The sequence below is a fragment of the Falco peregrinus genome, chromosome 10 (genome assembly GCF_023634155.1).
Source record: "Falco peregrinus isolate bFalPer1 chromosome 10, bFalPer1.pri, whole genome shotgun sequence".
NCBI lineage: Eukaryota > Metazoa > Chordata > Aves > Falconiformes > Falconidae > Falco > Falco peregrinus.
The window spans coordinates 12082033-12109878 of NC_073730.1; the positions used below are offsets into that span (position 1 = coordinate 12082033).

At 44.6% G+C, this 27846-nt stretch overlaps 1 protein-coding gene across 5 annotated transcripts in view; it reads right to left on the reverse strand.

Annotated features, from left to right (window-relative positions):
• Positions 1 to 25661, reverse strand: part of NTNG1 (netrin G1) — a 158793-nt gene extending 133132 nt beyond the window's left edge. For 2 of the 5 annotated variants that reach the window (XM_055815087.1, XM_055815086.1), the window contains exons 1-2: positions 25036 to 25661; positions 18280 to 18979 (exon numbers count right to left, since the gene is read on the reverse strand). In XM_055815087.1, coding sequence (XP_055671062.1) covers positions 18280 to 18525 — 246 coding nt within the window. In that variant the 5' untranslated portion in view covers positions 18526 to 18979; positions 25036 to 25661. Of the gene's footprint in view, positions 1 to 18279; positions 18980 to 24150 lie in introns of all 5 variants that reach the window. The other 3 variants (XM_027786492.2, XM_055815089.1, XM_013298992.3) reach the window with 3 other exon arrangements.
• Between the last annotated feature and the right edge of the window lie 2185 nt (positions 25662 to 27846).

The following is a 27846-nucleotide window of genomic DNA, read 5'->3' on the forward strand; positions in this document are numbered from 1 at the left end:
GCTGTCGTAGTGCCAAGAAGCACCTAAGATCTGCTCTTGACATGACCCACTAGACTGACAGTTTTATTTCAGTTGTCAGTTTTGAAGCTTATATGAAACAGCCTCACATTTTAAATTTATGGATATATTGTAAAAATTGTTACCCACAGCGTGGAGTGAATTCCTGTATTTTGGTTTCCAGCTTATGCTCATCACAAATGAAGAGGGAGAAAAGTAGTCCTAAAAAGCATTTCATACTGATTAAGACTTGGAACAGCTCTAGGCATAATTCAGAGCATCCTAAAGGCTGCTCCAGCTCATTTTGGTTACACAGGTTCCAGCGTATTTGCTGCACTGTCTGGAAGGGTTTTTCTCAGATCTGCTCCCCATCCTCCAGCTGCTGGCATGGTCCACTGTCTTCTGAAACAGGGGAAGGCTCAAAGACCAGATGGCACTGAGCTGGCTTTGCCAATCCTCTGCCACTAGAGCAATATTTCTGTGCCAGTAAAAATCCTCTGCTCCATCCTCAAGCCTGCTTTTCGGCTATTTTGCATGGCCAAGGCAGCACAGAGCATCCAAACCAGGGTCTAGGCACTTCAACAGTGACTTCAGTGGACTCGCTCCAAACTCTCCCAGGTGCAGCTTGAGGGTGTAGAGAAGCCCATGGCAGACAAAATAGGTGGTTTGTAATGAATGAGGCAGAGCAGCGCAGATCTGTCAGGGATACTGTGGCAAGCCCCAAAAGAGGCAGAGGTCTAATATCCATTGAAGACTGAAGATAAAAATAAACGTTGAACAGCTGCTCTCCTTGCTTTGCGCTAGACAAGGACATTTTTAAAGGTAAATATTGTTTAGAATAATTCGTTGTCTGCAGGAGCCTTTGGGTTATCCACCACTTCCGTAACATGCTTCACAACAGCTACCCTGAGGTGTATCAAAGGACAAAAGCACAACCCTCTTCCTATCCTAAGAAAATCATTAGGAAACCCACTCTGTATTTCAAAATCTGGACAAATGACTTTAACAAACTTCACAGTGGAGCAGGAGCAAGCTGCTGGATGAGCGGTGACAAGGTGTTTCATAACCGAGGATCTGCAAACCCTTGCTGACAGCAAGATCAGCACAGCGGGACCAGTGTTCAAGGAAAGATATTTTAAGTCTGGCAGAAATTTTACGGCTCTTCTACAACCTGAATCATCACAGAATCAGTTAAGGTAATTTTTATTTCTGAAGGGCAGCATCTGGCCTACTTGGCACACTTAAAAATTTCATACGTGTATTTTTCAAAGCAAAAAGCATAACAAAAGTATGTAACTCAAACTGGCAGAACACTACACTTTGGATGACATTCTGTAGTTAATAACAATTTAACACAGCATAAACTCCACTTCTGCTGTGCTTCAGCCTGATGCAACCTAGAAAAGCATCACACGCAAATTAGAACAGAAATGCTCGAAGATCTTTCAAAAGCAGTGGTAGTACCAGGCTCTGCTGCTCTTACAGGAGCAGTAGTTTCTGCAGTGTTCTTAGTGACTGGTTTTAGAGTTTGATACTTATTATAAATGGACGAGATTCTGAAACCACAGGGGAATGTGAGGGGTAACGTTTTGGTCATGGCACTACAAAATTTATGCTATAGCTTTGTCTGTTCCCCAAACAAGAAAATAAAAAGGCTGTGCAAAATTTCAAAGACCTGTACCGAATGCACTGCAATTAGTGGGAGTTTGACTCGTGTCCCCATCCAAATGAAAAGCCCTCCCTGGTGCTGAACCCAGGCTTGCCCTGTGCAGGACTGCCTCCTGCTGCATTCACCCCAGACGTCGCCCCCTCAGTTAGCATTCAGTGTCCTTTATACTGTCTTTTCCTTTCACAAATTGCCCAAACCTAATCCGGGCACGTCTTGCAGAGCTAAGCTGTGCCTGAGCAACGTGACCAAGTGCCAGCTGCCTTTGTTTGTCCTCAAGTACCATGATATTCCTCCACTTGGTATGTTCTGGAAAACTCTGGATAGCCCCCCCCGACTGTGCTTGGGAATGGCCAGACCCTAGAACGTGTATGCACACTGCGGGCTGGAGGAAAGCCAGATCAGCTAATTCCTCATTTGTGTTGATGTATTTAAGTTTCTTCCTCATAATATTTTGACCTGGGTAGAGACGAGGAGCCATATGGCATCTTCTGCCCCTGACAACAAGTGCTGTTAGTGCAATCAGCACATTACTTAGGTGGTTTGTTGAGATTCAGCTGTGCTACTAACTTGTGGCAAACTTAATTATAATTAAGTTGTGTATTAGGCAGAATCCTAGTATAAGCTTGTTTCATTTTCATATGCCATTTGCACTGCATTTTCTGCCGTAACACTGTTTACAGATGAAGTGTCCTAACAAACTGCTGCTCAGGGCCGTCGCCTTCCCCGCTTTCTAATCTGAGCCCAACGTGAATTTGGCTGGTGTGGCACCCCCAAGAAATCATACAGCTACAGCATCAGCCATACAGCCATGCCATAATTACAATAAAAAAAGATAGAATGCGGAGTCATCAGCCTTAGCACCTCATCTTGCTAAACTTGGCTTTCAGATCCCACATTTTACTACTCTCTATGCTTGTGTTTCAATGATACTGTCAGCTATTTAAACCGGGGACAAGGCCTTCCCTTATTTTTGTACGATATCCGGCCCAGTGAAGCACCAAGCTTAACTGAGGGCTTTGAGAGTCAGAATAAGCCACTGTTTGTTTTAGCCTTTTGCGGTCCTAGGAGGTAAATGATGGGTCAGGGAATGGCTCTGGGTTTCAGCAGTGTTTTCTAAGGTGTTTATCATGCGAATTTTCTCAAAAAGCATATAGGAAATAATGATACCTGTTTATGTCTTCTAGAATTCCTAATTTCCCCAGACAGTTTCCTGCATTTGGTAGCAAGATGAGAGCTCAACAGTGCCAAGTCCCCCCGCCCCCAATTAAGCATTCCCTCCCTGCAATGCACCGCGGTCAGAAAAGTGATACCCCCTCCTTTTTACAGTATAGATTTCTGAATCAAATATTAATGTTAAGCATAATGTAAATTGGTTCATAAAGCTTAGAAAACAAGAACACAGTGTTGAAAGTTATCTAGGGCTATTACATTTCTCAACTTCAATGTGTTAACATTTTACTTAACAGAAGGTATACAGTTCTTAAAAGCTTACTGCTTAAGAATACAGAACAGAAAAAAAAATATTTGTAGATACTGTCACATCACATGTAATTATTGCAGCTGCTTTACGAGCTTTTGCTTTTGAAGCACAACCTCAGAACAACAGGGAAAAAGATCATAATAATCTAATTACAAATAATGACCAAGTATAGAATTATGGCTTTGATAAAAAATATTTTTAAAATTGCAATGACAAACAAATTAGCACCCTTTTGCTAGGCGGAAAATAGCTACAGTTCATTATAAATAAGGACAAAAGAATGTCATTTCTGTAGGTATTTAAGATAAGTGTGGGACAAAATACAGGGCAGCAGACAATGGAGACTTAATCCCAAATGAACACTATTAATACCATAAAAATTCAGCAGTTCTGTGAATTCTCTACATCCTCTGCTTGGAAATGGAGACGACCAAGATGAGATACAAATCAGTGCCTTTATCTAATGAATAATGCAAATGAGCACTTCTCTTATGGTGCGGCAGTCTGCAGGAATCCTCTCTGCCTCACCTCACATTTCTTGTGGATTTAAGCACCATGTGTCAGAAGAAATTAGAGAATGAAATTGCCAAGAAATGACAAAGCCTCAGAGCCCCAAGTCAGTGCAGACAGCAAGGTACATTAAGATGCACGGTAAAGAGGAGGAGAGAGCAGACATCTCACTAAAATGACAATGTTGCTATTTTTTCTTCACCTAGTTAATGGAGTTGTACAACACTGTAATCTGCAATTATTTGTGTGGCTACTAGTTGGAAACATCCTTTAGAATTATACCAAGGTGGGATCTCAAAAACTTTAGAAAATCTTCTGTTTTTTTAAATGCTGGGGCTATTTTATCTATCAGCTAACTGCATCAGCATTTTTCTCATAGCATCACAGAGCATACTGCATCTTATCCATCAGTCACAAGCCTTGCTGTAACTTTCCCTTAGCATTTAACTTTACCCTCCAAAAATATTCTTAAGCAAATGAACCTGAAGGCATGCAAGCCCTGAAAATTAATTTTTTTTTCATTTTTTTCCTTCTTTTGCCTGAATATATTTGTGACTCAGAATCCAGGACAGATTTCATCTGCTCCATTAAAACCTCTTAGCATGCAGACCAGCCGTGCTGCCCCAGCAACCATCAAGTCCCCCCTCTTTGCCATTGCATCTGGTCCCCAACCCAGGGATTTGAAACTTAATGCTTTTCTGACAGATAGCCTCTTAAAATACAGAGCAGGTAGACCCAATCTAACAAAGCCATTTGCTCCTCAGGCAATTCCTTAGTTATCAGGTACAGAGTGGTGAAGGAGCAGCCCAACCGTGAAAGGGATCTCCTAAGGATTTGGGATGCTGGGAGGGGATCCCTCATCATTGAGATGCACAGGGAACACACAGGCACTATGGGTCTGAGTAAGCAATTCAGCCAGACAAGCACATTTTGGGGTGGAGGGAAATCTCCTCTCACTTGAAAAGGGAAGAGCACCTCAAAGTCCTGAACTGTAAAGCTGAGACCTTAATGCAATCACTAAACTTTGGGGTGCCAATCATATACGACACAACCTTAAGGCAGAACAATCAATTCCTGTTGTTCACTGAGCTCTGTTGTGAACCAGCAGGCAACAAATCTGTGTTTTGATTCAGTAACCCATCAAACAGTTAAATCTATGTGCTATGCAAAAGAAGAGATTAGAGATGTCTTACTGTATGTCTTTCCAGGAAATGTGGGGAGAAAAGAAACCCAACCCCTCTTTCTCACAAGCTGATGAAGACATCATTGCTATTTATAGTTGCACTTCAGTTCCTCAGTTGGAGGCATGCTGCAGAAGATGCTAAAGCACTAGTGACATTGCCACTAAATTAAGAGCTTACAGTTTCTTTTTAATAGTTGAAAGCAAAGCCATTTTTCTATTGGATATCTTGCTGCAAACTTCATAACAGTGCAAAAAAAAAAAAGTGTATTATTTTGGATGGATTTTCTCTCAGCTCAATCCTAGTGAGTCAAGGGGGAATTGCCTGCGATGCAGGTCTATAAGGAATTTGGTGTGTACTCCATAAAAATGTGACTTGCAATCAATATAGTATTTTCACTCTCTTAAATTAGAGGGACATGGATAGGTTCTCTGCTCCTGTTCCTGTTAGCAGTTACCATGCCAGGAATACAGAGAGTTTAGGTTTCTTACAGCAAGGGCCATGATAACTACAGAGAGAAAACTACTGTTAAAGCAAACTAAGCAGTTGATTTGAAGCAGGGAGACAATTAAAGCACAGCATTTCTAAAAGAGTAATAAAAATGTCCCCGCAAATGACAGATCGTTACAAGTCCTTGGCTTCTTCCTAGCACAGCAATAGTATATGGTGTTAAATCAGTTCCAAGAGATTATTAGTGGTATATGTTATTTTCACAAACTCAAGGAATTGACTATCATTTCATAAATCACCTGCAGGTTAATTTATTTTTTTTTTTACAACTTTAGTTCTGTGACCTTTACACATAAAATTAACAAAAATTTTTTTAAAAAAATAGTCGGAACATGACTCAAACTGAGCAAGGAAAAAAAAATTCCACTAAAACCCCAAACCAAGTTAGAAAATAGCTCTTTTCTATGGCTGCAGATCTGCTTGACACCTGTGAGGTTCACTGATTGCCAAACATGTGAGCCACAGCCATGCAGAAACTCATTTCTCATTAGCTTAAGGCCCTGTAAAGTTACCTGTAAAGCATGTCTGTATTTTGTGTTGTTAACTTTCTGTATAGCTTTTATGCATAAAGCATCAAGAAACCTAGGTCAGAAAACTATAAATGATTAAAACCAACAATAACTGAACCCAGCTACCAGGCATGTGGAGATCTACAAAGAGCAACGCTGAAGCAGACAAACTTACTGTCAGACAAGCAGCGTTATAGGCTCAGTTAGAAGTTTCTCTGCTTCATGTGTTTATAGGCCAGATGATACCTTCTAACAAAGTCTGTGTGGCAATACTGTTGGAATATCACAAGCATTTCTTAATGGAGAAAAGCTGATTTCTCCTGCGAACAAATTATCTAAGATAATATCCAAGATCCACACAGAAATATGAGGGCTCTCTCTTGTCTTCTTCTAAGACACAACATTGCTATGTGCTTCTCCCCATGTGCATGAGTTGCTTAGGGGCTGCAGAAGCTCCTGGATGCTCTGGATGTGTGTAGGATCACAGGCCAGGGTCTGCCACCGAGACCAGCATTAACTTGTACATTGCCATTACTAGCTCAGTAAGGAGGTTTATCATGCCGTTCTTCAGCAGCAGCCCTCTGCTATAGCTGTGCTGCCTAGGTGCACACATTTCCCAGCAAAATGCTGTGAATCTGATCCCTGGTTAAGAGAGATACTTTGGAATTCCAAAGGCGTCTCCAATTTATTATTTATTTCATCATTGTAAAAGTAAACATGTTCTGCTCTTCCTGCAAGGCTTTATACAGCTCATAATTATAAACAAACCAATTACTAATCCAAAGCAAAGGCTATGACAGCAAAGGCTTGCTCAGCATTGCCCTTACATCTACTTTCTGAGGCCTTGGACGTTGGCTAGGAAGACAGCCAAAAAAACCCAACTGTGGCTGGCTTACATGACGAGAATTTAGAGAAGCTCATGTAAGGTGGTGTCATTGAAAAAAAAGTCTTAAAACAGGTCATTACAGGTGCCATTCATCTCTGCAATTAATTTGTGAAAAGCATTGTATTTTTTCTTGGTCAGCTCCTGTAAATCTTCTTTTGGGGTATCAGAAGCAACTGGTCTGGCAGGAGGAGGATGCTGACAGTTGCATTAGCATAGGTGCAGTGACCTTGAGAATGGGAACTGAAACAAAAACCCTGAGACTAAGGTTAAATTCAGTGGGGCCCTGCTGCTATCCGATTTTTGTTTCTGATCTTCTGCACAATTTTATCATTTCAAACCCATCACTTAACAGTACGAGGCCCTTGACGAGATACAATCATCAGAATGACATTTACTCCAAATTCTTAGTCATATTATTATTGATTAGGAGAGTCAAATGCTGCCTGTAAAAAGACTGTGCCTTCTTTCTCTGCACTCCTGCAATGTATTTACTCTCCTGGAGACTGCGCCTAGGAAAAGCAGCATGATGAAGGGGTCCTCATAAACTAATCCCCACTTCAGCACATGCTATCCTATTGCTGAACTCTTTAACCTTAAGCTTTCAAAAAGACTTGAAAAACGTTTCACTAGTACCAGTCTAAGGTCCACAGTGGAGGTCTGTATGGGTCTACACCATTTTAAAAAGAGACTGTTGCCCAAAAAAGGGTAGCAGAAGTGTAAGCGGGAATAAACCCATGAGCTCTGGTGGCTTCTCAAGTACAGAGCCCTTAAGGTGTGATGAGACAGGTATCCAGCCAGGAGGAAGGCAGGCTCTTGCGCTGTTTGGAGCAACTCCCCATTGTTCTCTTCAGTCTTCCTTTTCTCCACCATTTTCAAAAGCCTCCATTTCAATGAGGCTGGGTGAGGGGCTGGCCCCCAGGAGGGGTGGAGGGATGGCACAAGTGGCAGATGTATGGGAGTCACCTTCTCCATGGTGGTTGCACCATTCTGTTCAATGCACATATGCCACTTTACACCAGCTGAGGACTTATGGAGGGAAAACAGATGTGTGTATTGCTTCAAAAAGCAAACAAAACCCCCGTGAATTCAAGATATCAAACATTTGTCCATGGTTTAATGTTTAAAAATGGCATACTTTGTGTTACTGCTTAAAATTTCACAAAATGTTATGCTGAAAATCCCATCTTTTCTGATTAATGATAAATGGGAACTGTTGAACTCTTGTTTGGAGGCTTGCTTTTAAACCTATAAAACCTAAAGCTCATAAATGATGCTTAGCTAATGTTGAGTGCTACAACCAACGATGGAACAATTACAGAGAACTATGGGAAAATTATTGAATAATAGTCTTCTGTCCTTTTTAATTATTTACAAATAAGCCAAGAGATGCATAAAGCTAAAATAATATATTTTAATATGCAAACCCTGATATGTATTCTATGCATGTATTCTACCTGGCACTTTCCAGCTAGATGGTCTAAAATGTGCTTTTGGTGCATTCTTGCATGCTCTGAAATTACCAAAACTGTACCCAAGAAAAAATGTATCCCCCTGACCGAATCCTGTCCAGTCACCTGAAACAATCAGCCTTGCCCTGAAGCTCACAGGAGTGAAATAATCTAAAACCAAGCACCAGTATAGTGAGTAAAAGATTTTGTAACTGGAAAAGGTTGGAAATAAATGTATTTCAGTGAAATTTTTTCTGACTAGAAAAAGATGGAAAGATAAAGGCATACTGTTAATTATGCTTTTACTTAGGATGGTTTTAAAGTTTCCAGTTGAGAGTTTCAAACTGGTAGGTACAGAGGATAATATGCACTACTAAGGAAGCAAGCAATATCTGGGCACGATCCATTGCTGTCAAGTCCTTCTGTTGACTTATACAGGGCACATTAATTTCAATGGAAGATCATATTTTAAATCCTGTTTATGAAAAGTCAAACACTGACTCTTAGACATGAAATACACATCATGATTTATCTCTACGTGTTTCTTCTTTATTGAAGGATACTTTTCTTTTTAAAAATCAAAGCCAGTGCTTAAGTTAGCAAAAAGCTTGTATGTGCTTAAGCTTGTATTTTCAAAAGCTTCTCTCAGGCCTGTTCCGGGAAAATGGGGACTCCAGGTCCAAAAATTTACTCTAAAATTTTAGTGAGGAAATCTACAATGCTTGCAACCCATTAAATCCATCACTTAATGTTTCTGGAAGTCTGAACAAACTCTTGCAAAGCATGACACCTTGCTGGGATATTTCTGCAGGCTATCCCTACAGTATTCATGCTGCTTGGCAGATCCATATGGTCAAGGAAGCCAAGAGGCATGTCAGAGTCTGGAAGGCTGCGATAAAAATAGATGAGGAAAATAGCACATGTAGAAAGAGTTGTTTTAGCAGTCAGAAAATTACATTCTGTACTTTTTTTCTATAGCTGTACACGTTGCTTTTCAAAGATGAGGGCTTTTGTGTAGTTGTTTGCTATTCCTTTCTTCTTTTTTAAACCTTTTTCTTCCCTCCAGTCATTTGTAAATGTCACCCACGAGTAGCTCTGTTTCTAGTTTTCACTGGAGTGCCTTATGAGCAGGTGTAGATAGTAAAAATCAAATTGATGATTTAAAATGATGGCTCCTGACAGTTTTACGGATAAAAATCTAAAATGCACCAGGATGCTGGAAAGACATAGTATGTACATGCAAGAAAATGCTCCTTTCATCATAATGGTGTCCTCTTTTAAAGGTTTTACAACTACTTAGGTATAAAAATTCTCTCTGGGCTGAAGCCTGACACAAAATCTCTCTGGTATAGTATGGTTTCTTGCTTGTAATACATATAATTAAAATTCATTTGCGGCCTTTTCTTTCCTCTCCTTTTTTATTCCTAAATTCCATATAAACAATCTGCTTAAAGAACTAGAAGATAAGAAATAAAACCATTTTACAGAAAACAGAATACAGCAAACATCAAAGCTATGTGAAATCACTTACGTGCGTTGCCAAGCCAGCTCAATGCCAAAGATTTTCATGTCCCTAGCTATATTTGTACTTGTAGATCAAGATGGTGTCACTGCAAGTGACCTGTGAAAACATAAACTTCCATACCTAAAATGTGTACCAACGGCCATTGTTGGTACAAGTAAATCGGGTACAGAACTACTTCCTACTTTTCAGCTAGTGAGATTAGGGACATGCATCTTGTCAGTCAATGACCTTAATAATATCTGGGATTAATTTGGAGTTTCCGGATCCAGCCAGTACTTATAGGCCTTGAAAAAAAGTCAAGATATATTTGGTTTAACAGATCTCTTGCCTAGTTTTAGCTACTCTTAAATAGGTGGGGTTTTTATGCATCAGAAATTGCAGATTTGGCAATACAGTATCAGTATTGTGTTTTTTTTAAAAAAAAAGTAGCAGTGGTACTCATCTTAAATTCAGCAGCTCCCACAGACTCAGCCCTTGCTAAACCCTGTGGATAAAAACAAATGGCAGGTTTTCATTTTCATCCTTGAGTAAGGAGATGGGTAATTTCCATACTTTGTCAATGCTTGTCTGGATTTCTCCTTCTCTCCTCCACAGCATAGAGCAGAAGGGATGAGGGAGCCTGATTACCATATCAGTACGTACATGTATTTTTTTTCCTGAATGCTCTGACAGAACACTGTGGGCTTAAAGGTCTGCATGGGACAACTCAGGCTGTATATAGGGCTGGCTGCTTTATAAGTAACATAAATGTCTGAATGTTAAAGTCATTATTTGGGAGTCAACTTATTGACTTCTGCCTTCTCAAAGGACTCCAGGGGAGCCTGCTAACCAGAACAGTTATCCTGATGTACACAGGGTTTGCAGAACTCTTGGCCAAGTTCACTTGGCTTAGTTTCAACTCAGATGCTTACAAATGGAAATTTTAATATATGCAAGTGCCTCAGGAACTGCATTTGCTTTCCAGTGATTCTTAGCTGTCACTAAGTACAAACCCTGCAAGAAAGACACATGAAACTCTGGAGTTGAGAGACATACAGGTACTAAATGAAGGAGGAAAAATATGTTGGTCCAAATAATTTGGACAAACCTGAACAGCATAAAACTAGCTCTGTCAAGTAAATCCAAAATTTGCACTCTGAGACTTGTCCGTCCATCACAGCGGGAGGAAATACAATATCACACTCCTTGTACACTGTCCTCAAAATGAGACAGCAGCCTGGAAAGCCTAATGCTGCACAGCTCACTTGGGACCATGGGGCATCACGCCCGTGACCAAAACGTGCGTAAGCAAACCAGCTGCTCCCTGCAAAGGGGGTGAGCCTGCACCACTGCTCCTCCAGGCTGACTGTGTGACACTGGCAGGTCAGAAAACAAAGGTTGCTCTGCAGAAAGGTGAATTTACCCACCCTGGAAAAAAATCTCAGTTCAGGGTTTCTAGCAGATAAAGAGTGTGGCTACCTGCTGTCACCTGTCCTCAGCCTGAGGGTGGGGAGGAATGCGCTGTCCTACCCTGGATGAGGAGCGCTGTCAGGATGCTGCTTTACTGCATTGTCTCCCTGCGCCCCAGCAAATCCTGTTAGGAGGGTCTCCCTGCAGTGAGCCACAGGCTTGAGATCACCTCTGCCTCACCAGAGAGGTTCAAATTACAATACCTTGCTAGTAAAGATTTTTTTTATATATTTTTTATAAAGTAGTATTGTTTTATTGCAGAAGATGGCACTAAAGGTGCTGCTGAGGGGACATTTCTGGTCCAGCCACACTGAAGGCAAGCCATTCGGATTCCCCTGTGGATGTCAGGGTATCCATTTTGCAGTGAAAGCTGTTCATTTCTCTATAAAATTGCTGTTGCTGTTTCCACACCCAAACAAGACCAGAAGGCCAAGTTCTGGCAGAGTACTTGGGCAGTTCTCCCCAGGTACCAGCCCTGGCCAGTGGGGGAAGGCACCTGGGGGGGGCCAAAGGCAGCGGGGGGGGGGGGGGGGGGACCAGGTCAGGTATTTGTGAGAACTTCACCCTCAGAGCCACAATGGCCCCCAGCAATCTCTTGCTTTCTCAGATCAATTATTATTACAATAAATTGATTATTGTGTTAGCTACAAACGTCTAGTATTTCCAGCTAACTTCAGGGGGGAGAAACAAAATAGGAGAGCAAGTACCAAATGGAATAAAGGAAGTGTTAAAAGCAGTTGTTAAGCAGTTTCTATGAAGTATATTTAGAAAACATACATCTTGTTAAAAGGATGCATTTTTATACATAGTAGTGATATGTGCCTTAAAACTCTGCAACTGAAAATAAGCAGAAGCCCTTGACTTTATTTAGGAACCCTGTTTTACCCCCAGACATTTTTAACAACTTAAATACTTTGTGGGTGTGCTTTTGCTTTGTTTAATGTTTGAAAATATTCCAGTACCCAAAGTGTAACTGAGGAGGAAAAAGTAAGCAACTGGACAGAGTTTTATTGATGATTTACTGGGGAATCTTGATGTGTGATAATGAATAAAATGCAAATCTGTTTTCCTGGCAATCCTCAGTTTCAATTTATGAGAAATTATTAGCTTTCAGATTGCTTCCAGTTGGAAGAAAACAGAGATATTTTTTTTTTTACCAAGCCACTTTTTTTTTAATGTATTCCTGCTGTCATTAAGTATATCCATTTTCTCCTTTTTTATGAAAACAAGAACTCCTTTCCCAAGTGTTCTGAGGAACAAGGTACCTTTAAAGTGTTTGCGGGCAGGCTGTGACCAAAGGCCACAGGTAGGCTGTCACCTCCACGGCGGGGACAGCAGGAGCAAAGGGCATGGTGTGTGCTTCTGGCTTTTCTCTAGTCCTGCCAGCTGCTCTGGTCTAAGGCCAGCACAAGGGCCAAAGTAGTGCTTTGATGGGAACAGCCATATCGGTAGGGTGGTGGAGGTGTCCTGCCCTACACAGGGGAGAGAAGAAGGGGAGCGGGGGCTGCAGCTCACCGGATAGGTCTTGCGGTACTACAATGAAATGAAACATCCACTAACTTAAGAGGAAACACCAAAATAAAAACTCCGCTCCCTGAAGGATAAGGTTCTTTCCAACAATGACAAAGCAACACCCGTATTAATTAAACGTGCTCAAAAGAGTTCAAAATAGGTAAATGCAGGTATTGTAAATGAGGTCTGCAATAACTTTGAGCTGTATGTACTTTTAAAATACACAACTATGAAAATCCCCATTAAACAGGCCAGTAACAATAGCCTCAGCTCCTGTTCCTGTTCTACCCCATGCAGACCAAAAATGAAGGACTGATGTCCTTATTCAGCCCATAAAAGAAAAAAGTATTTTTCTTACCAGCATCTCTTAACGGTATCGTTCAACACTGTTTACAATTGTCGTACCCGAGAATGCACGTATGCATGCCAAAATGCTTCCAAAAATACATTTTTATTTCACATTTTTACTTATATGTTACTCAGAAGAATTATCTGTTCATTTAATTATTTCAGTAAACACAATAATGGTATTACTAACTACACTGTGGAGTATTTTCCCTTTTTTAAGGAGTATGAGCCTACTTGTAATTAAAGGAATGCTGTATTAATGATGCTCAAAGTCTCAGAGGGAAAAATTTAATGCCCACCTCATAATATTATGCCAGAATTACACGCACAGAAGACTTTTTAATAATCTTTGTTTCTTAATTTAGTTTTGATTGGCTATGAAATACAGAGTAGCACTCAAGGGCTCAAATTTCTACCATCATCAGCACTTCTGCTCTATAAATTGTACAAATGTACAGGACTCCCGTCTGTAGGCTTCTCTTCAAGCTTCTGTTTAACCTGTGAAGAAAATTAGCTGCAGGCAATGATAGCTGCCGATGAATTTGTCATTTTTTAGCCATTTTTGGGATGTGGGATGGTGTTGTGATAGCTAGGTCTAAACATAAGCAGAAAATTGTATTTTTATGTTGCTGTTTCAGCTGCAAACATAGGTTGGTAATGCGTTTGTCTCCAGTTTGCATATTACAGTAATAGCCACTAGGAGTCTCCTGGTTAAATTTGTGATGAATTGCCACACTAATCCCGGCTGAGGTTTGATTGCAAACCCCAGGCTACAGGTGGATTTCAGCACAGGGGCCAACCCATGCGAGGGGCAGCTGCGACTTTGGGGGAATGGGACCCCTGAGCCATGAGCGGCATCGCAGGGGCTCCTGAAGCTTGTACCGAGGGCACAGCTGACACGTGTTTTAGAAATCAGGAAGTCAGAAGCTACCTATGAGCTGTTCTTATAGGGCAAAAGATGGTGACGGTCATGAAAAGTCAGATTTGTTTCTTTTTATAACTGGACAGAGTTTTGTGACCTCTCAACAAGCACTTACACAAGAGGAAGCAGAAGATTTCCTCAACTGTTAGTTACTTCCAGGGATTTAAAGCGGTTTTATTTAATAGACTGAAATGCTGCAGGCCACAAGAACTAGCACCCCCAGGTAATTAAAAATTTGCATATAGTATCTCTGCAAAGTGAATCCTGCAGTTATGAAAACATGAAGTAGCTTCTTCTCTCTTCTACTTCCCCTTCCCTCTCCTCCCAGGCCAACTAATTGTAAGTGCATGATGCCAGACACACTCTTACCCAACGCCAAATGTTCAAAGTTCATGAATTACAGATCCACAGGAACAGTCACACTGGCTCAAATGCCATGACCATCCAGTTCAACTCTGTGACTGACAGTGAAATTTCCTTGAAGGAATGCCACAGAAAGCAGACGTGCATCATCTGCCAGCATGTGTGCTCACTCTGAGCAGTTAAAGATTGCTTTAAAATGTACAGGGAAGCTAGGGGTGACCAGTCAACCCACTCCGCAGGGGGCTGGTTATCGTGCAGGCAGGAGGAGCATACCTGTTGGGGAAGGATGCTATCACATCCTCCTTACAGACACTAGCAACTCCATGGCCAGAAATTGTGAGCATTCACTATTCTAAGCCATTCATTTGTTTATGTTTCTTTCATGCATCTCTCCTCTCAAGCAAAATTATTTCCCAAGCCCTGAAATTCCTGAGTGACTTTAAAAACTATGCGATTTTAAACAAATAATAATTTGGAGGGCCGTTTACTTGCCTTCTGCTTTTTGAGCTTCTCAGTTTCATTTTCAAACTTTTCTCTGCAACCAGAAGGAGTAAAGAAAATAAAGGGGATGTTTTAAATGAAAGCTGAGAATCTCACATAATCACAGGACTCCAGAGGTTTGAGGTTTCAGAATAATATCACGAGTTGTCAATACTGAATGTCACCAGAAACTATAACGTTATTCTCAGGAAAGACTCCATAAAAGCATTTGTGGGAGAGTTTTCCTGCTGCGTCTTGCCTGTAATGTTGACGGATGTTGTCCTGGAGGGATGGCGCAAAGGTACTTAGGAGTGGCGAGCATCCACGTGCTGGGTTTAGCTACCAACAAGAGGGGTGTTTCGTTTTGCAACAAATCTGCATGTGCAAAACATTGTTACTGAGTCTGTCAACTAAACAAGCTCATAGAGTAAAAATTCATAATGGACTCCAAGAACATTTAGTTCCACAGGGAATATGTAGAAATAAGGACATGGCAAATTTTACCATTAACTGCCCATCTCCTCTGTACTGTACGTTTGCATGCATTGTAATGCACAATTGCATTTCGTGTTATTGCACACTATTATCATCTCCCTCTCACAGACGGCCTTAGATTTTACCATAAGATCCCAGCAGGACTTGGGTGAACCTCTTGGGCTGGCTGTGTTTCAGGGGTGTAATCTATACTACACTGATAGCTGACACAGACTCAACAGCTAGTACCTTAGTCTGTATAGGCCGTGGTGAACAGAAAATTGCTAAGCCTGATCAGAGAACTGATACGGAAACAAAACAGGAGGCTGCTTCAACCTCCTCCTCTTTCTGCAGAAGCTGGCTCGGCTGTTTGGTACCCTTGCTTATTGTTAGGATATCTGAAAGGACCCTGACCTCCTCTTCAGCAGTGTTAACCTGATTTCAGTAACAAAACAGTGGTATGCAGGTTTAGCACACAAAAATCCAATTCTGACAACAATAAACCCAAGCATTTATGTAAGTCTGTTCAGCACTTCACCATGCTGAAAAGAAACCTTTGAATCTCTGTCATTTCAAATACGGGATTTTTTAGCACAAGAACATGCCTAACAGGAATGCACTCTTCCCCTGCCCACCTTCTCCAAGTATGTCAGTGCTATCTCCTTAACTCATTTTCTAAAACTAAAAATGAACACAAAAATAAAAGATCTTCCCATTGAGAAATGCCAAAGGGTCAGCCCTACAAATATGTAAAACCTCATTTTGAAGAAAATGTGTAATTTGTACATGTAGCTACAGTACAGATAGACATGAAGCAATTTTGAGCATGAGATGCCTTGCTGCTTGCTGTGCACTACCTCACAAACATCAAACATTTCTGTCATTTTCCTAACGTTTCAAGTAAGTCAAGCTGTTACCAATGTGTATCTGAATACAGTGTGTATGTGCAATATACATCTATACTGAAAGCAAATACAACAGTTTATCACGTAGGAGACAGCCACTCTACACTTACACCACTAAATACACACCCTTGTTGTGCACGCACTCTCTCCTTCTCCCCAGTTCTTCCTCTTTCTCTGCTTCTCCTGTCAGAATTCTGGTGGCTTTCTGCATCTCAAGGGCTTAAGCAGCAAGTGAGCTACAGCTGTCACCTCAGGTCATTCCCAAGCAAACTTTCATCCCCTATCACAGCATCAAGGACCTTGCAAGGTCAAACATTTTCGGGAGGAATTCTGGCACCAGTTTTAATACTGAGATTTAATCAAAATGTTGCTTGTATTTTGTTTAAAGTCGTTATTTTAACTAGAGAGTAGACTGGTAACAAAGGCCTTCAGAAACTCAGTAACTTAAGACAGGAATTGCTGCAACATTTGTGTGCACAAAAAAGGAAGAAACAAGTTTTGCTGTGCAGTTTCTTTTGCATTAAAAGACCAACTTTTCTTATTTGTTACATTATGAGTTGCTAAACGTCATTGATTGAGGGCTAAATTTACAGCTATTGCTATTTTGAGAGAGAAAATACATTTCAAGACAAAGAAAAAATATCATATTACGTGGGGCATGATGTTTTTATTTGTTTTTAAACAGTGGCTGCTTGAAGCTGCTTGGAGGTTTAGTGTCAAAGCCATGTCAGCAGAGATGGATTAGTGGGCAGAGAGCAAGTGGTGCAGTCAAAGGTTCACAGTGAATGTAATTTATTCACGTAGCTTCGCAATTTATCACGTGGCTATTACCATAATGTACGTGGGAAGCAGCTGCGTGCGTGCACATAATGCCCTAAATGTATGTGTGGTTGGACCCGAACTCCTTACAGAATAGTAGTGGTTGAAAACGATACCATAAGGCATTTAAAAGCAAATTTCCTTCCTGTGGGGGTGCTGTCACACAGCAATGATGATTCCTACACAGGCAAATAAATAATCTTGTAGACTTCTCTCAGTTATGTTAACCTCACTTACCAGAACTCATTGGTTTTTCAAATCTAAATTATGTAGGTAATGTGATACATGTTTCCAGTGCTTTGTTAACAGATGTAAGCACATATGTTTTGCATCTCAAAGTCACGTTTTCTAGTCTAGGAATACTCTTTTCCACTCCATATTTAACAGATATTCAGTGGCAAAGAAAATTAATCCTCCATGTTTGTGAGGAGAAACAAGTTACCTACAAGCTGAAAATTTCCTTTTAACTCTAATGACCTCTTACAGCATGACCTATCAAACACTTGGGAGCAGCACAGCTGTAAGAGGTTGATGTCTTAGTGTCTGCTTGGTTTCTCATACCTGTACAATCATTTACCAAGCCAAATATTTCCAAATTTAGCCTCTAATTTTAAGAGCATCTAAAGTAGGGAGCTGGATTTTGGTCTCTTTGAGTTGGCTTAAATGCTTACAGTTTCAGTGAAAGAAGAAAGCTGTAGCTGGCAGAGCTGGCCCCCACCCCAAGGTATTTCCTGCCGCACTATCCATACATGCAGATACAGACCTGCTGGTATGCGCCTGCTGCACGTGGTAGCAAGGCTCCGGCAATGCTGCCCACAGCTGTGTGGGCTTGCTGGAAACACTCCAGCAGCCCAGCTCCCACTTTTTAAGCTTCTGCAGTTTGAGTTTCTAACAACAGTCTCATGTTTGGAAATTATGCTGAATTGTACCATGCTACGATGCTTACAGGCGATCGTATTGGAACCAATTCACTCAAGCCTTTTGCGATCCAGGCAAACGCACCCCAGTCACGGGTTAGCACTAGGAGTTTTATGCTGCTTTCTTTTAAGTAATTAAAATATGACCTAGAGAGACAACGGATTCAGACCAAGTCAAGTCAGGTCCCCATAAGCAGCACATCTCATTGCTCAGATTAATGTATCATTCAGCGTTCGGTTCAGCAGAACCTCTCACATTTGGAGTATGATGCAGATTTTCTCGGCTAATTACATGGGCACTCTAGGGCTTCCATTTTGAAGCCATTGATCACATATATTTACTGACTAATTATGCAAAATGAAAGCTTGCCTTACCATTGCACAGAAAGTCTCGGGAGGATCTCCACATGTTATGTCTGGGGGATCCAGAGTCACTTTTACGTATTTGATCATGTCTCTGGCTTCCGGCTGGCAGGCCATGTAATCCCATATTTTTCCTTCTTCTGTGTAAATCTGAGTCTTACACACGTCATAGTGTCCCCACACAGAAGGGTAGTGCTGCATCACGGAGGATACAGTAACCCAGAGGGCGTGAAGTGACAGGAATCTTGACAAATACATTTCTAAATCCTTTTATGTCACCTTCGTAGGGATGCTCAGTACTGGTGTACGGGCAGTCTACAGATTATACATATATGTACATATACATGTATATATTTTATAAAATAGGTTCCAACTCAAACGTGAAGCATTAGGATAGAGTGTTTGTTTCACTAAGTTGAAGACTTTGGTAGAAGCCACCCAAACCCCGATGACAGCCTTTCACAGCAACGCGGCACTTGTCCTTTGTCTTATAACTTATCTGTCAGGGCTTCTTGTAAAGACGTCCAATAGCAGATAATAATTTGTGAAGTTGCAGGTCTTCAGCTACACTGTCGATAACCCTGAGTGATCCTCCGTGTTCAGGGCTCGCAGGGGATGCCCAGACGCACTGATAAATCAGTATCTGAAGCAAAAGGATGAGTGTCTACAGGCCGGTGTCTGTTTCCCATCAATCATTCTTTTCTTCTGGCACCTTTTAGAAACAATAAGAGTTAGAGTTATTGTCCAAGAATCAATGCATTACAAATATATGATATGTTGACATTTTGGAGGTTTGATGCAATACAAAGAAAATTGGTCTAATATGGATAACCTTTACCATGGGTGCTGTGCTAGAATGAACAAACTACCAAAACCATTCACAGTGAAAAGTATTTTGACATGAAGGATTTAACTCTTCTGCAACAAAGACATATTTATAACGTTCCAAGTGAGTTACAGGTTTCTGGCTTCTAAAACTGTATTTTCATCCTAGCAAATCCTGAGAGTAAACTACAGAACTCGACCATTGCCCAGATTGTGCAGGCAGGCAGGCAGGCAGGGGAGCAGGCAGCCCAGTGCTGCAGAACAGCAGCGTGAAGGCTCTTTGATTAAAGTGACACAGAGATGGGTATCAGGGCTACCAGGTGCAGACGGTCTCTTGGCCAGAGTACCTCAGTGAGCTCCAAAAGCCTTACAGGTTTCTTAGTGGGTTGGTTTTGTTTTGTTTTTATTTTGGAAGAGTAACAAAGTAACTGCAGGCACACTTCTGTTTCCTTGAAATTTCTCATCAGCATTGGAAGAGCTCTGTTCCTTTTTTTCCCTTTGAACTGTGATTTACTGACCACACTTACGTTACGTTACTGATAAAGATAATGGTTCATTTGTAGCTTACAATAAGGAAGCTTTCCCCCTCTGTTATGTTAGTCTTAATCTCCTAGGTTTGCGGGTGGGGGTACCTGTGTACTCACATTTATTTCAGAGCAGATATATCCTCTCTTCAGAAAGCAACTAGAAATTCCCTCAGTTTGTATCACCTCAGTCATATTATTACACGTATAAAATTCTATAACCTTATTACAACGACGTAAAATATACACTTGCTGAAAAATGCAGGAAAAAATACAAATTCTGTATGAGAGAAACTGCAAACACCAAGTACCCTAAACATGGGCAAGGAAAACAAGGGCTGGGAACTCCAACTCATTTCTCTCAGCCTGCGCCTGGTGTCAGCCTGTGCCAGCTGAGGACGGGGAGCCTGGGCGCTGGGCTCTCTGCAGGAGGAGGATTTCAGGCAGCTGCCGCAGCACCTCCATGCTCTTTTTGTCTGAATGCTAAAACCTAAGCAGACCCGTCAGACAGATGTCAAGAAACAACCTTAAGACACCGCTTACTGCAGCCCACTTTGCTTGTTCCCGGTTTTAAATTACGCCCAGTGTCACGAACCCTCCTATACCCCAAACCCATAGGCAGCGGTTTGTGACCCGGTGAGCTCCTCAGCACGTCACTTCGTTAATACGCGTTTCCAAAACTTATCTTCAAAGCTATTTGCAAACGGCCTCCCTATATTTAAATAATGCTTCATCTTAAACTGAACTAAACTACAGACACTACGAAATGCCAACAGATGGTTGAATTGTGTTTCCATAGCAAAGTAATTTACAATAATTGCCGTATGGACGTAAATGCAATTTTCCATTATATTCATTTTATCAAGTGTTACCATACAACTCATATATTTTATCAGAATATGCAGAGAATATATAATTTTTCCTGCAATAACAATTCTCAATTAGTTCAGATAGATTTAAGCTTCAAATCTGAATTTGACACAAAAGCAGAAGTATTTCAGACCGAATTAAAACTATACCTTTTTAAGCGCACTGTGTAGTACCACTGTTTTTGTAGTGACTTTACTTTTTTTGTTGTTTTGGTTTTCAGTGGGAATGTTTACTTATTATTTTGGAATTCAGTAATTCAGGGAACACTTCCCACATCATTCTAAAGACACCTCATACTCTTTCCCTCTAGTCCTTTCTAATGTATTTTACTATTTTGCAGGGGGAAAAAACCACCTCCAAAACCCCATAGCTTCGAACAGTCATTACGCAAAAGGGAAACTGCTAAAAAAGGAGCCAAATTATTTTAATATTGTGACAAATCAAAACATACTCTGTACTGGAGAAGACTTGGTCATAGCTGGAATAAACAGTAGGTAAATATCATGTTTCTGTGTAGCAATAAGAAGTTACTGAGTTTAATTATTCTTAGACTGCAAGACTGTATATTTAGGCAAAATTAGATTTTTTTTTCTTTAATACTTTCCTTGCTAGCTCTTCAGCTACCCATAACCTCTTATAATGGCTAAGACTCAGATGCACTAATAAACAGGACTGGATAGAACTGAAGTAATGTGGAGCACGCCACTACCTTAACACACTGTGCTAAAATACTTCCCATATAACGAATTCTCATTAAAGTAAGCCCGAGTCATAATGATGGTCGTTACACAGAATTATAGACTATAACATCGATCGAATTTAGTGCAGTGACAAGGAAAAAGTGCAGAGGAGTGCAAGACATCTGAGCATTAGGCAGCTGTAGCAGTGTACAGCAGACATTCCTGACAAGAAGCAGCCAATTATAGCTTAAATTTCTGGCATATAACCAGTTCTGATTAATAGTTTTCCATTACATTACAGACATATTATTAATGTATTAAAAATGTCAAGCTTTGGCAAGAACTAATATGGCATGGCTCAGTTAGTCTGCAATATTTTCTTTTAATGAGCTTCCATTGATACAGAGAAAGATATTGACCAAGGCACATTAAGGATCATGTGCTGAGCACTGCTGGGGTTTTTCTGACAGAGCTATACGATTTCTCTTGCTTATATTTATTCCTGCAGAGTCACGCATTATATGCATTCCACATTTTGGTGCTCTACAACTAAGGACATATCCATTTGAATTACTCTGTCAAAAACCATTCAGAATAGCATTTCTGAAGTTTACAGCTGTACCAGTTGTGTAGCGCTATGCCTCTAGCTGTGGGCAACACAGAGCCATGTTTTTTTTGTCCCCAGTAACGCCTGTGTATTTGACTTAACAAAAAAGCAATTTAACAAATCAGGAGTAACTAATGTCTGGTGCCCTGATCCCCTGCACACCGTGGTGCTCTGCTAGCTGCACACCCTGGGTGCTGGGGGCCCATGAGGGTGGCAAAGAAGGAGCAGCATCCCTGATGACTGAGGATGAGGGAACGGCGAACTACTGGAAGGTCATTAGCTAATGTATGCAAAGCCTCCTGGACATCTCCTTTGTGGGCAACAACGATACGAACTGCAGGACGTTTTGGGCCTTGAATGTTCGTTCCCATGTGCCATAGCCCCTGCAATATGGAAAACACCGGCAGACAACGGTAGCGAAGGCCACTTCAGCTGTCTCTGCCTTCCCCCAGAGCACTGCTCCGTCTGCAAAGTGCCGGGTGTTCAGGCCACAGTGAGTATGTTACAGCCATCTGAGAAGAAGGGCACACAGCTCAGCTGAACCCCAGCCTACATTCAGCTGTGAAGGTGGCTCTGAGCTCACGCATCCCTCTCCGGGTGGGTAAGTCATACCTCACGCAGCATTTTAAGTCTGCAGCCTAAGCAGATACCCCCTTCACAAATGAGCTAAAATGCATCTCAGCAGAATCGGTGCTGGTGGAGAACTTCAGATCTTGTCAGGGGTTGTTAGCAAACACTCCTCCTCTGCCTCCTTCCATCACTGTGAAAATCCACCCCCTTTCCCAAATAATTCCCCTGCACAAACCACGTCAGCTGGATGCCCGACACGAGCTCCCTGCCGGGAGTCGCTGTGCAAACCGTACGGGCAGGCTCCCGGCCTCTCTCTTTGGCAAACAGCAGGTACACAGAAGGTAATAAAATAAAAAGTGATCGCTTCTCTCACCAGACCATGCGTTTGGTAAAGCGTACACCACCACTGCACACAAGTAAGAATGAGAGCCCAAACCAGCTGTTGTAATGCAAGGCAGCCTGAGGAGAACCGGCTAAAATCATGAAGTATGGCAAGGAGCGCTGGCTGTCACCTCCCAACACCGGCATCTGCTGAACAGTTTCTTCCAAACGGAACATGTTTTAAGTTTGCATCCCTAACAGCTTCAGCAGATGAATGTGTCTGATCAAACCCAGCTAGAAAGATCCTTTGTGTCCCTTCCAGGTATTATTTAAAGGCAGTTTAGAACATACAAAATAATAGTGTATTCTGTAAAGCAGAACTAATCCTCATACTCGCAAACCCACATTTAATAAAACCCAAGTGTTTTATATCTTGCTAAACATAGATGACTTACAACCTGGTACGTATAACGCTCCGATATTTTTAAAAAAAACCCCCACAACCCACCCCCTTTTATAAATGCAAAATTATTCATCTATGCAAACAAGAAGGGAACCTGTATTTGACAATTTAATACGCACTTTCTGCTACTACTTCTATGAAATACAGTATATTCCAAACAATTGCTGTGGTGCCTTTGGACTCAAATGCTGCTCCAAAGTAAGTTTAGGTTCTATTTCTATCCAGCTTATTTAACTATTTAGCAGAAAAAGATTTCTTTGCCTCAGGAGGAATTAAAAATATCAATACCTATTGGCTGAAGAAAATAAAATACAGTGTTCTACTACCAAAAAATTGTAATTCAGCACTATAGTTACTATATTTCTGGTTTTTTTGCAAATCATTCTTTGCTGAGTGCCACCTCACGCTACCGCTGCCATTACTTTGCTGGGTATCATGAGCCACCAGCATATAGAGTAAAAGCACTTCAGGTATTTAAATTTTAGAGCATTCGTATGTAACTGCTGTAAGTTTATCCTCTAGAATCTTTATAATCGTGGCTTATTGCCTTCAGTATCTCTGTAACTAGCATCAATCTGTTCTGCAAGTCTTTCCCTCTCAGAATTTAAGTTGGCATTCGGGGCAGTTGCAGGTTTTTTTGGTCATTATTTCTCACCCCTAACGAGGGTGCTCCTCGGGCAGTGTATCCAGGCTACCAAGCTCTCAGGTCCTGGAGTGAGCTAATGACTTGCTAAGGGTAAGCTCTTAACCTTGAAACTGAACGAAACTGAACGCCTACCGGACCCTGAGTTTGTTCTGTGCTATTGCCAGATTTTACATACGTAGCTAGAAAGTTGGTGCCACTTCTTATCAGTGTCACAGGGCCGAGGGTTGATGGCAAAGTCCGTGACTCCAAGAGAATATTGCCACTAACTGCTGGAAACTCTCTGGTAAACATCCTTTAAAGCTCCAAAAAATATGCCAGAAATCAACCTTTATTGTTTTCCAAATAAAAAGCCAAACCCAAACAAAAACCCCACACACCAAAGAAACAAGCGAGGGAAAGTTCTACTGTGGTTTCCTTCCCTTCGACGGGCTGCCCAGGCCACAGCCGCTCCCGTTCAACCGCATTGTCCTCAGGCAAGACGGGGATTTATTCCCTCTTTGAAAGCATCTCCGCCGCTTGCTTCACGCACTGCCTCCGCTAACATCTCCGCAGGAGCGAGGCTGGCTGCTGGCCCACCAGATCCGGAATAAGCAAAAGTTGATTGCAGAACAATAAAAGCGCATGCAGCAGAGGCCAGCCCCGCGCACGCACAAAGGCACCGCTCCTGCCGGGGCCGCGCTGCCCGGCGCCGCGCGGGGCTGCTCCGGGGCTCCGCGTGTGCGTGTGGCAGCGCGCGAGCCGCCGCGGCTTCCGATGCGAGGGAGGGAGCTCTCTGCGGGTCGAGCACCGGCGACCTGCCCGCCGCTCCTCGGCCCGCGGGGCCGCCCCCGCCTCCCGCCCAGCGGGACCGGGGCTCCTCCTCGGCCCCCGCGCGGGAAAACCCGCGCAGCGCGCGGGAGCCGGGGGCGCCGGCCCCTCCCTCAGGGCTCCGCGCGCCCCGGGGCTCACCCACCGCCCTCGCGCCGCGGCCGCGCCCCTTCAGAGCCCGTCGCGGCCCGGGCCGAGCTCCGGCTCCCGCGGAGGAGGCAGCCGCGCAGGTACCGCCCCGCCCCGCCCCGCCCCGGCCCCCGTCGCGCTCCGCTCCGCGCCGGCGGCAGGGGGCGCGCGGCCCGCGCCGATCCGCCCTGGGCCCGCGGCCCCGCGGGGGGGACGGACCCGCACCCGCGCGCCGGCACGCGCCCGGCCCGACCCCGCCGCGCGGCGCGGACCCCCGGCCCCATCCCGCCCCGGGGCGCGCGGAGGGGCGCGCGGGCGGTACTCACCGCGCGGGCGCGGGCTCGCCCTCGCCTCACCGCGGGGCGGCGCGGAGCCGCCGCGGCGCCGGGACGCGCTGGGGTTCCCTCGGCGGCGGCATGAGGAGCCGCGGGGCGGGCGGGGGGGACGCTTCCCCCCGGGAAAGTTGCCGGCGGGGCGCGGGGTCCCGGCGGGGCGGGCGCGGGGCCGCCGCTGGCCCTAGGCACTTGGCGGCGTCGAAGTTTGGCGGCGCGCGGGCGGCGGGCGGCGCGCGGCGGGGCGGGCGGGCGGGCGGGCGCTCTCCTCCGGCGCTCGGCGGGGCGGCGGGCGGTGCGCGCAGGTCATCGCCGCGGGCGCCGCGCAGGTGCTGCCCGCCGGGGCTCCCCGCCCGCCACCGCTGCTCTAGGGCGGGGGCGTCCCCGCGCGGGGCGCCGGCGGCCGAAGCATGGGGCGCGGGGCGAGCGGCGGGCGGAGCGCGACCCCGGCCGGGGCTGCGGCGCGGGGGTCTCCGGCGGCGCGGCTGAACTTCGGGCGGCGGCACCTCCTTACTTCGGCGCGACCTCCCCGCGACTGCCGGCGAGCGGGGCGGCGGCAGCTACCCCACCTCCGGGCCCGCGCGACGCGCGGCCCTAGCGCCGCCGCCGCCGCCGCGCCCGCCCCCCCCCCCCGCCGCCGCGCTCCCCGCCCCGCCGCCCCCACCGGCGCCGCCTGCCCCGCGGGAGGGCCCCGCTGCCCTGCCGCCCGTCCGCAGCCCCGGCGGGGACGGGAGCCGCCCAGCCGGGCAGCGCCGGGTCCGTGGCCGCTCGCTCCTTTTTCCTTTTTTATTTCGGCTCCCGCCCGATAGCGCACGGCCGGGGATCGCCGCCAGTGCTCCTGCTGCCCGAGCCCGGAGCCGGGCGGGCCGAGCCGAGCGCCCCGCCGCAGCGGCGCTGGGGCTGGGCACAGGGCAGCGACCCGCCTGCCTCGCCGGAGGGTCCCCGCGCAGCGGCTGGGCGCGCCCGGTCCGGCCTCTGCCCGCACGCCGGGCGCCGCCGGCACGGGGTGGGGGTGTCGGTGGTGCCGCGGTGCTGCACTGGCTCGGGCCGGTCCTCCCGGGCCCCAGAAGGAGCCGAAAACTCCGGCCCCGTGTTCTGCTCTGCCTGCCTGGGCCCCTCCTGCACCCGCTGCTGTCGTTTAAACGGGAGATGCACACAGTTCTCCCCTTCAGGCTTCTTGAGGCTATAGAATGGTATCGGAAACTAACAACGATCCGTGGGGTCCCGTGTAGGAATTGCACTTACTCCTGGCAGCTACCTGATTACTGGATTTGACCGATTCCAGGTGCCAGCTCTGGGCAGTCAGACCCTCGCTGTATTGTGAACACTCAGGAGCTCTGTTATCGTTTGTTTGTGTGTTTTGCATGGTAAGAGCCATTAAATGCGTTTATGCAGGCAACAGTGCCATTGCATTCAGCTGACAAGGTTTGGTATTTTGCAGTGCCAGAAAGTAACCGGCTGGAATGGGGCAGTGAGTGCCCGGTAGGGTAAGAGACTGACTTGTTCTCCATTTGGGTGGTGGAATTTGGTAGGTCATGTAAATAACTGGCAGGAACCATTGAGAAGGACGTTTTACTTCTTTCACTTACGGCCAGCTAAACCAGCACAGTAAAAAAAGGTGCCTTCTAGTTCCTCCCGGCTTTTGCCCACTGCGCAGGGGTGTTGCTTCACTCTTTCCTTCTCTGGCATCTCTGCGGCTGTGTTGGTGCGGGTACCACGTACGTGGAAAATCCATTTGTGTGGGAAAGCCGGGAACGATCAAAGGAGTGGGAAAACTTGGCTTTGGGGGTTTTCAGCCCCCAAAGCAGTTCTTGGTCTGTCTGCAGCCTCCCGGTGCAGGGAAATTGTCGCTGAGCTGATACAAAAGAAGACAAAAATAAGTAATTTCCTCTTTCTGCTTGAACTGAACGTGTGTCAGGTATCGAGGCTCCATAGGACCTGTTGTAAAGGAGAGGGGCAGGGTTTTACTGCAGTTGGAAGAAATGGGTTTTCTGCCTAATTACAAGACGGTTGGCTGTATGGCACAGTGCAAGACACTGTATGCACCGAGCCAAGCCCCGTGATGGACCAGCCCTGCTGTCCCCGACAGCTGTTGTGGGCCTCTGCCTCGGAGGTGCTCCAGGCTTAGTGGCTTTGGCTGGCTCTGGGCAGGTCTGGATTGGCTGTTTGCAGATGCTGCAAGGTGAACGTTTTGGGAGGGCTCTCTTGCTTTAGACTTGAATTGGGAGAGGAAGCCTCCTTTCCATGTGTGGAGAGCACAGCTCTTCATGTCACAATAATGCCAGTGGCAGTGGTGCTCTTGGTGGAGAGCAGAGCTCAGTGTGCTGTATGCACTTGCTCTGCACCTTGTGCTGCCCAGGTGATGTGTCCTGAACCTAACATACAGGTCTGTTGGAAGTTTTCCATTCTCTGCACCGAGACTTTGGCCTGTCTGCTGAGACCATCGCTTGGCTGGTGGGACTGGCTGACCACAAAGATTAAAAGCAGGACCAAGCCATTTGATATGTCAAACATCACTAAATTCTTCCAATAATGATATTAGCCTCCTCTGTATCAAAGCTGGAGCAGCTGGTTTGAGTGCAGTGTCACCAGTTCTGAGATTAGATGTGCTGTACTGGTAAAAATGTGGCCAAAAAGCAAATCCAGTCAGAGAATGTGGCCAAACTTCACAGCCAAATTTTAAGCTCATCAGAAAAAAGGAATCTGATTTAAATTCTTTGTCAAAGGCTGTTGCAAGGATGGAAAAGCAGATGGAATTCGGCAGCTAGGGGAGACTTGCCTGTGTTGTTTTTGTTCTTGTTAGAG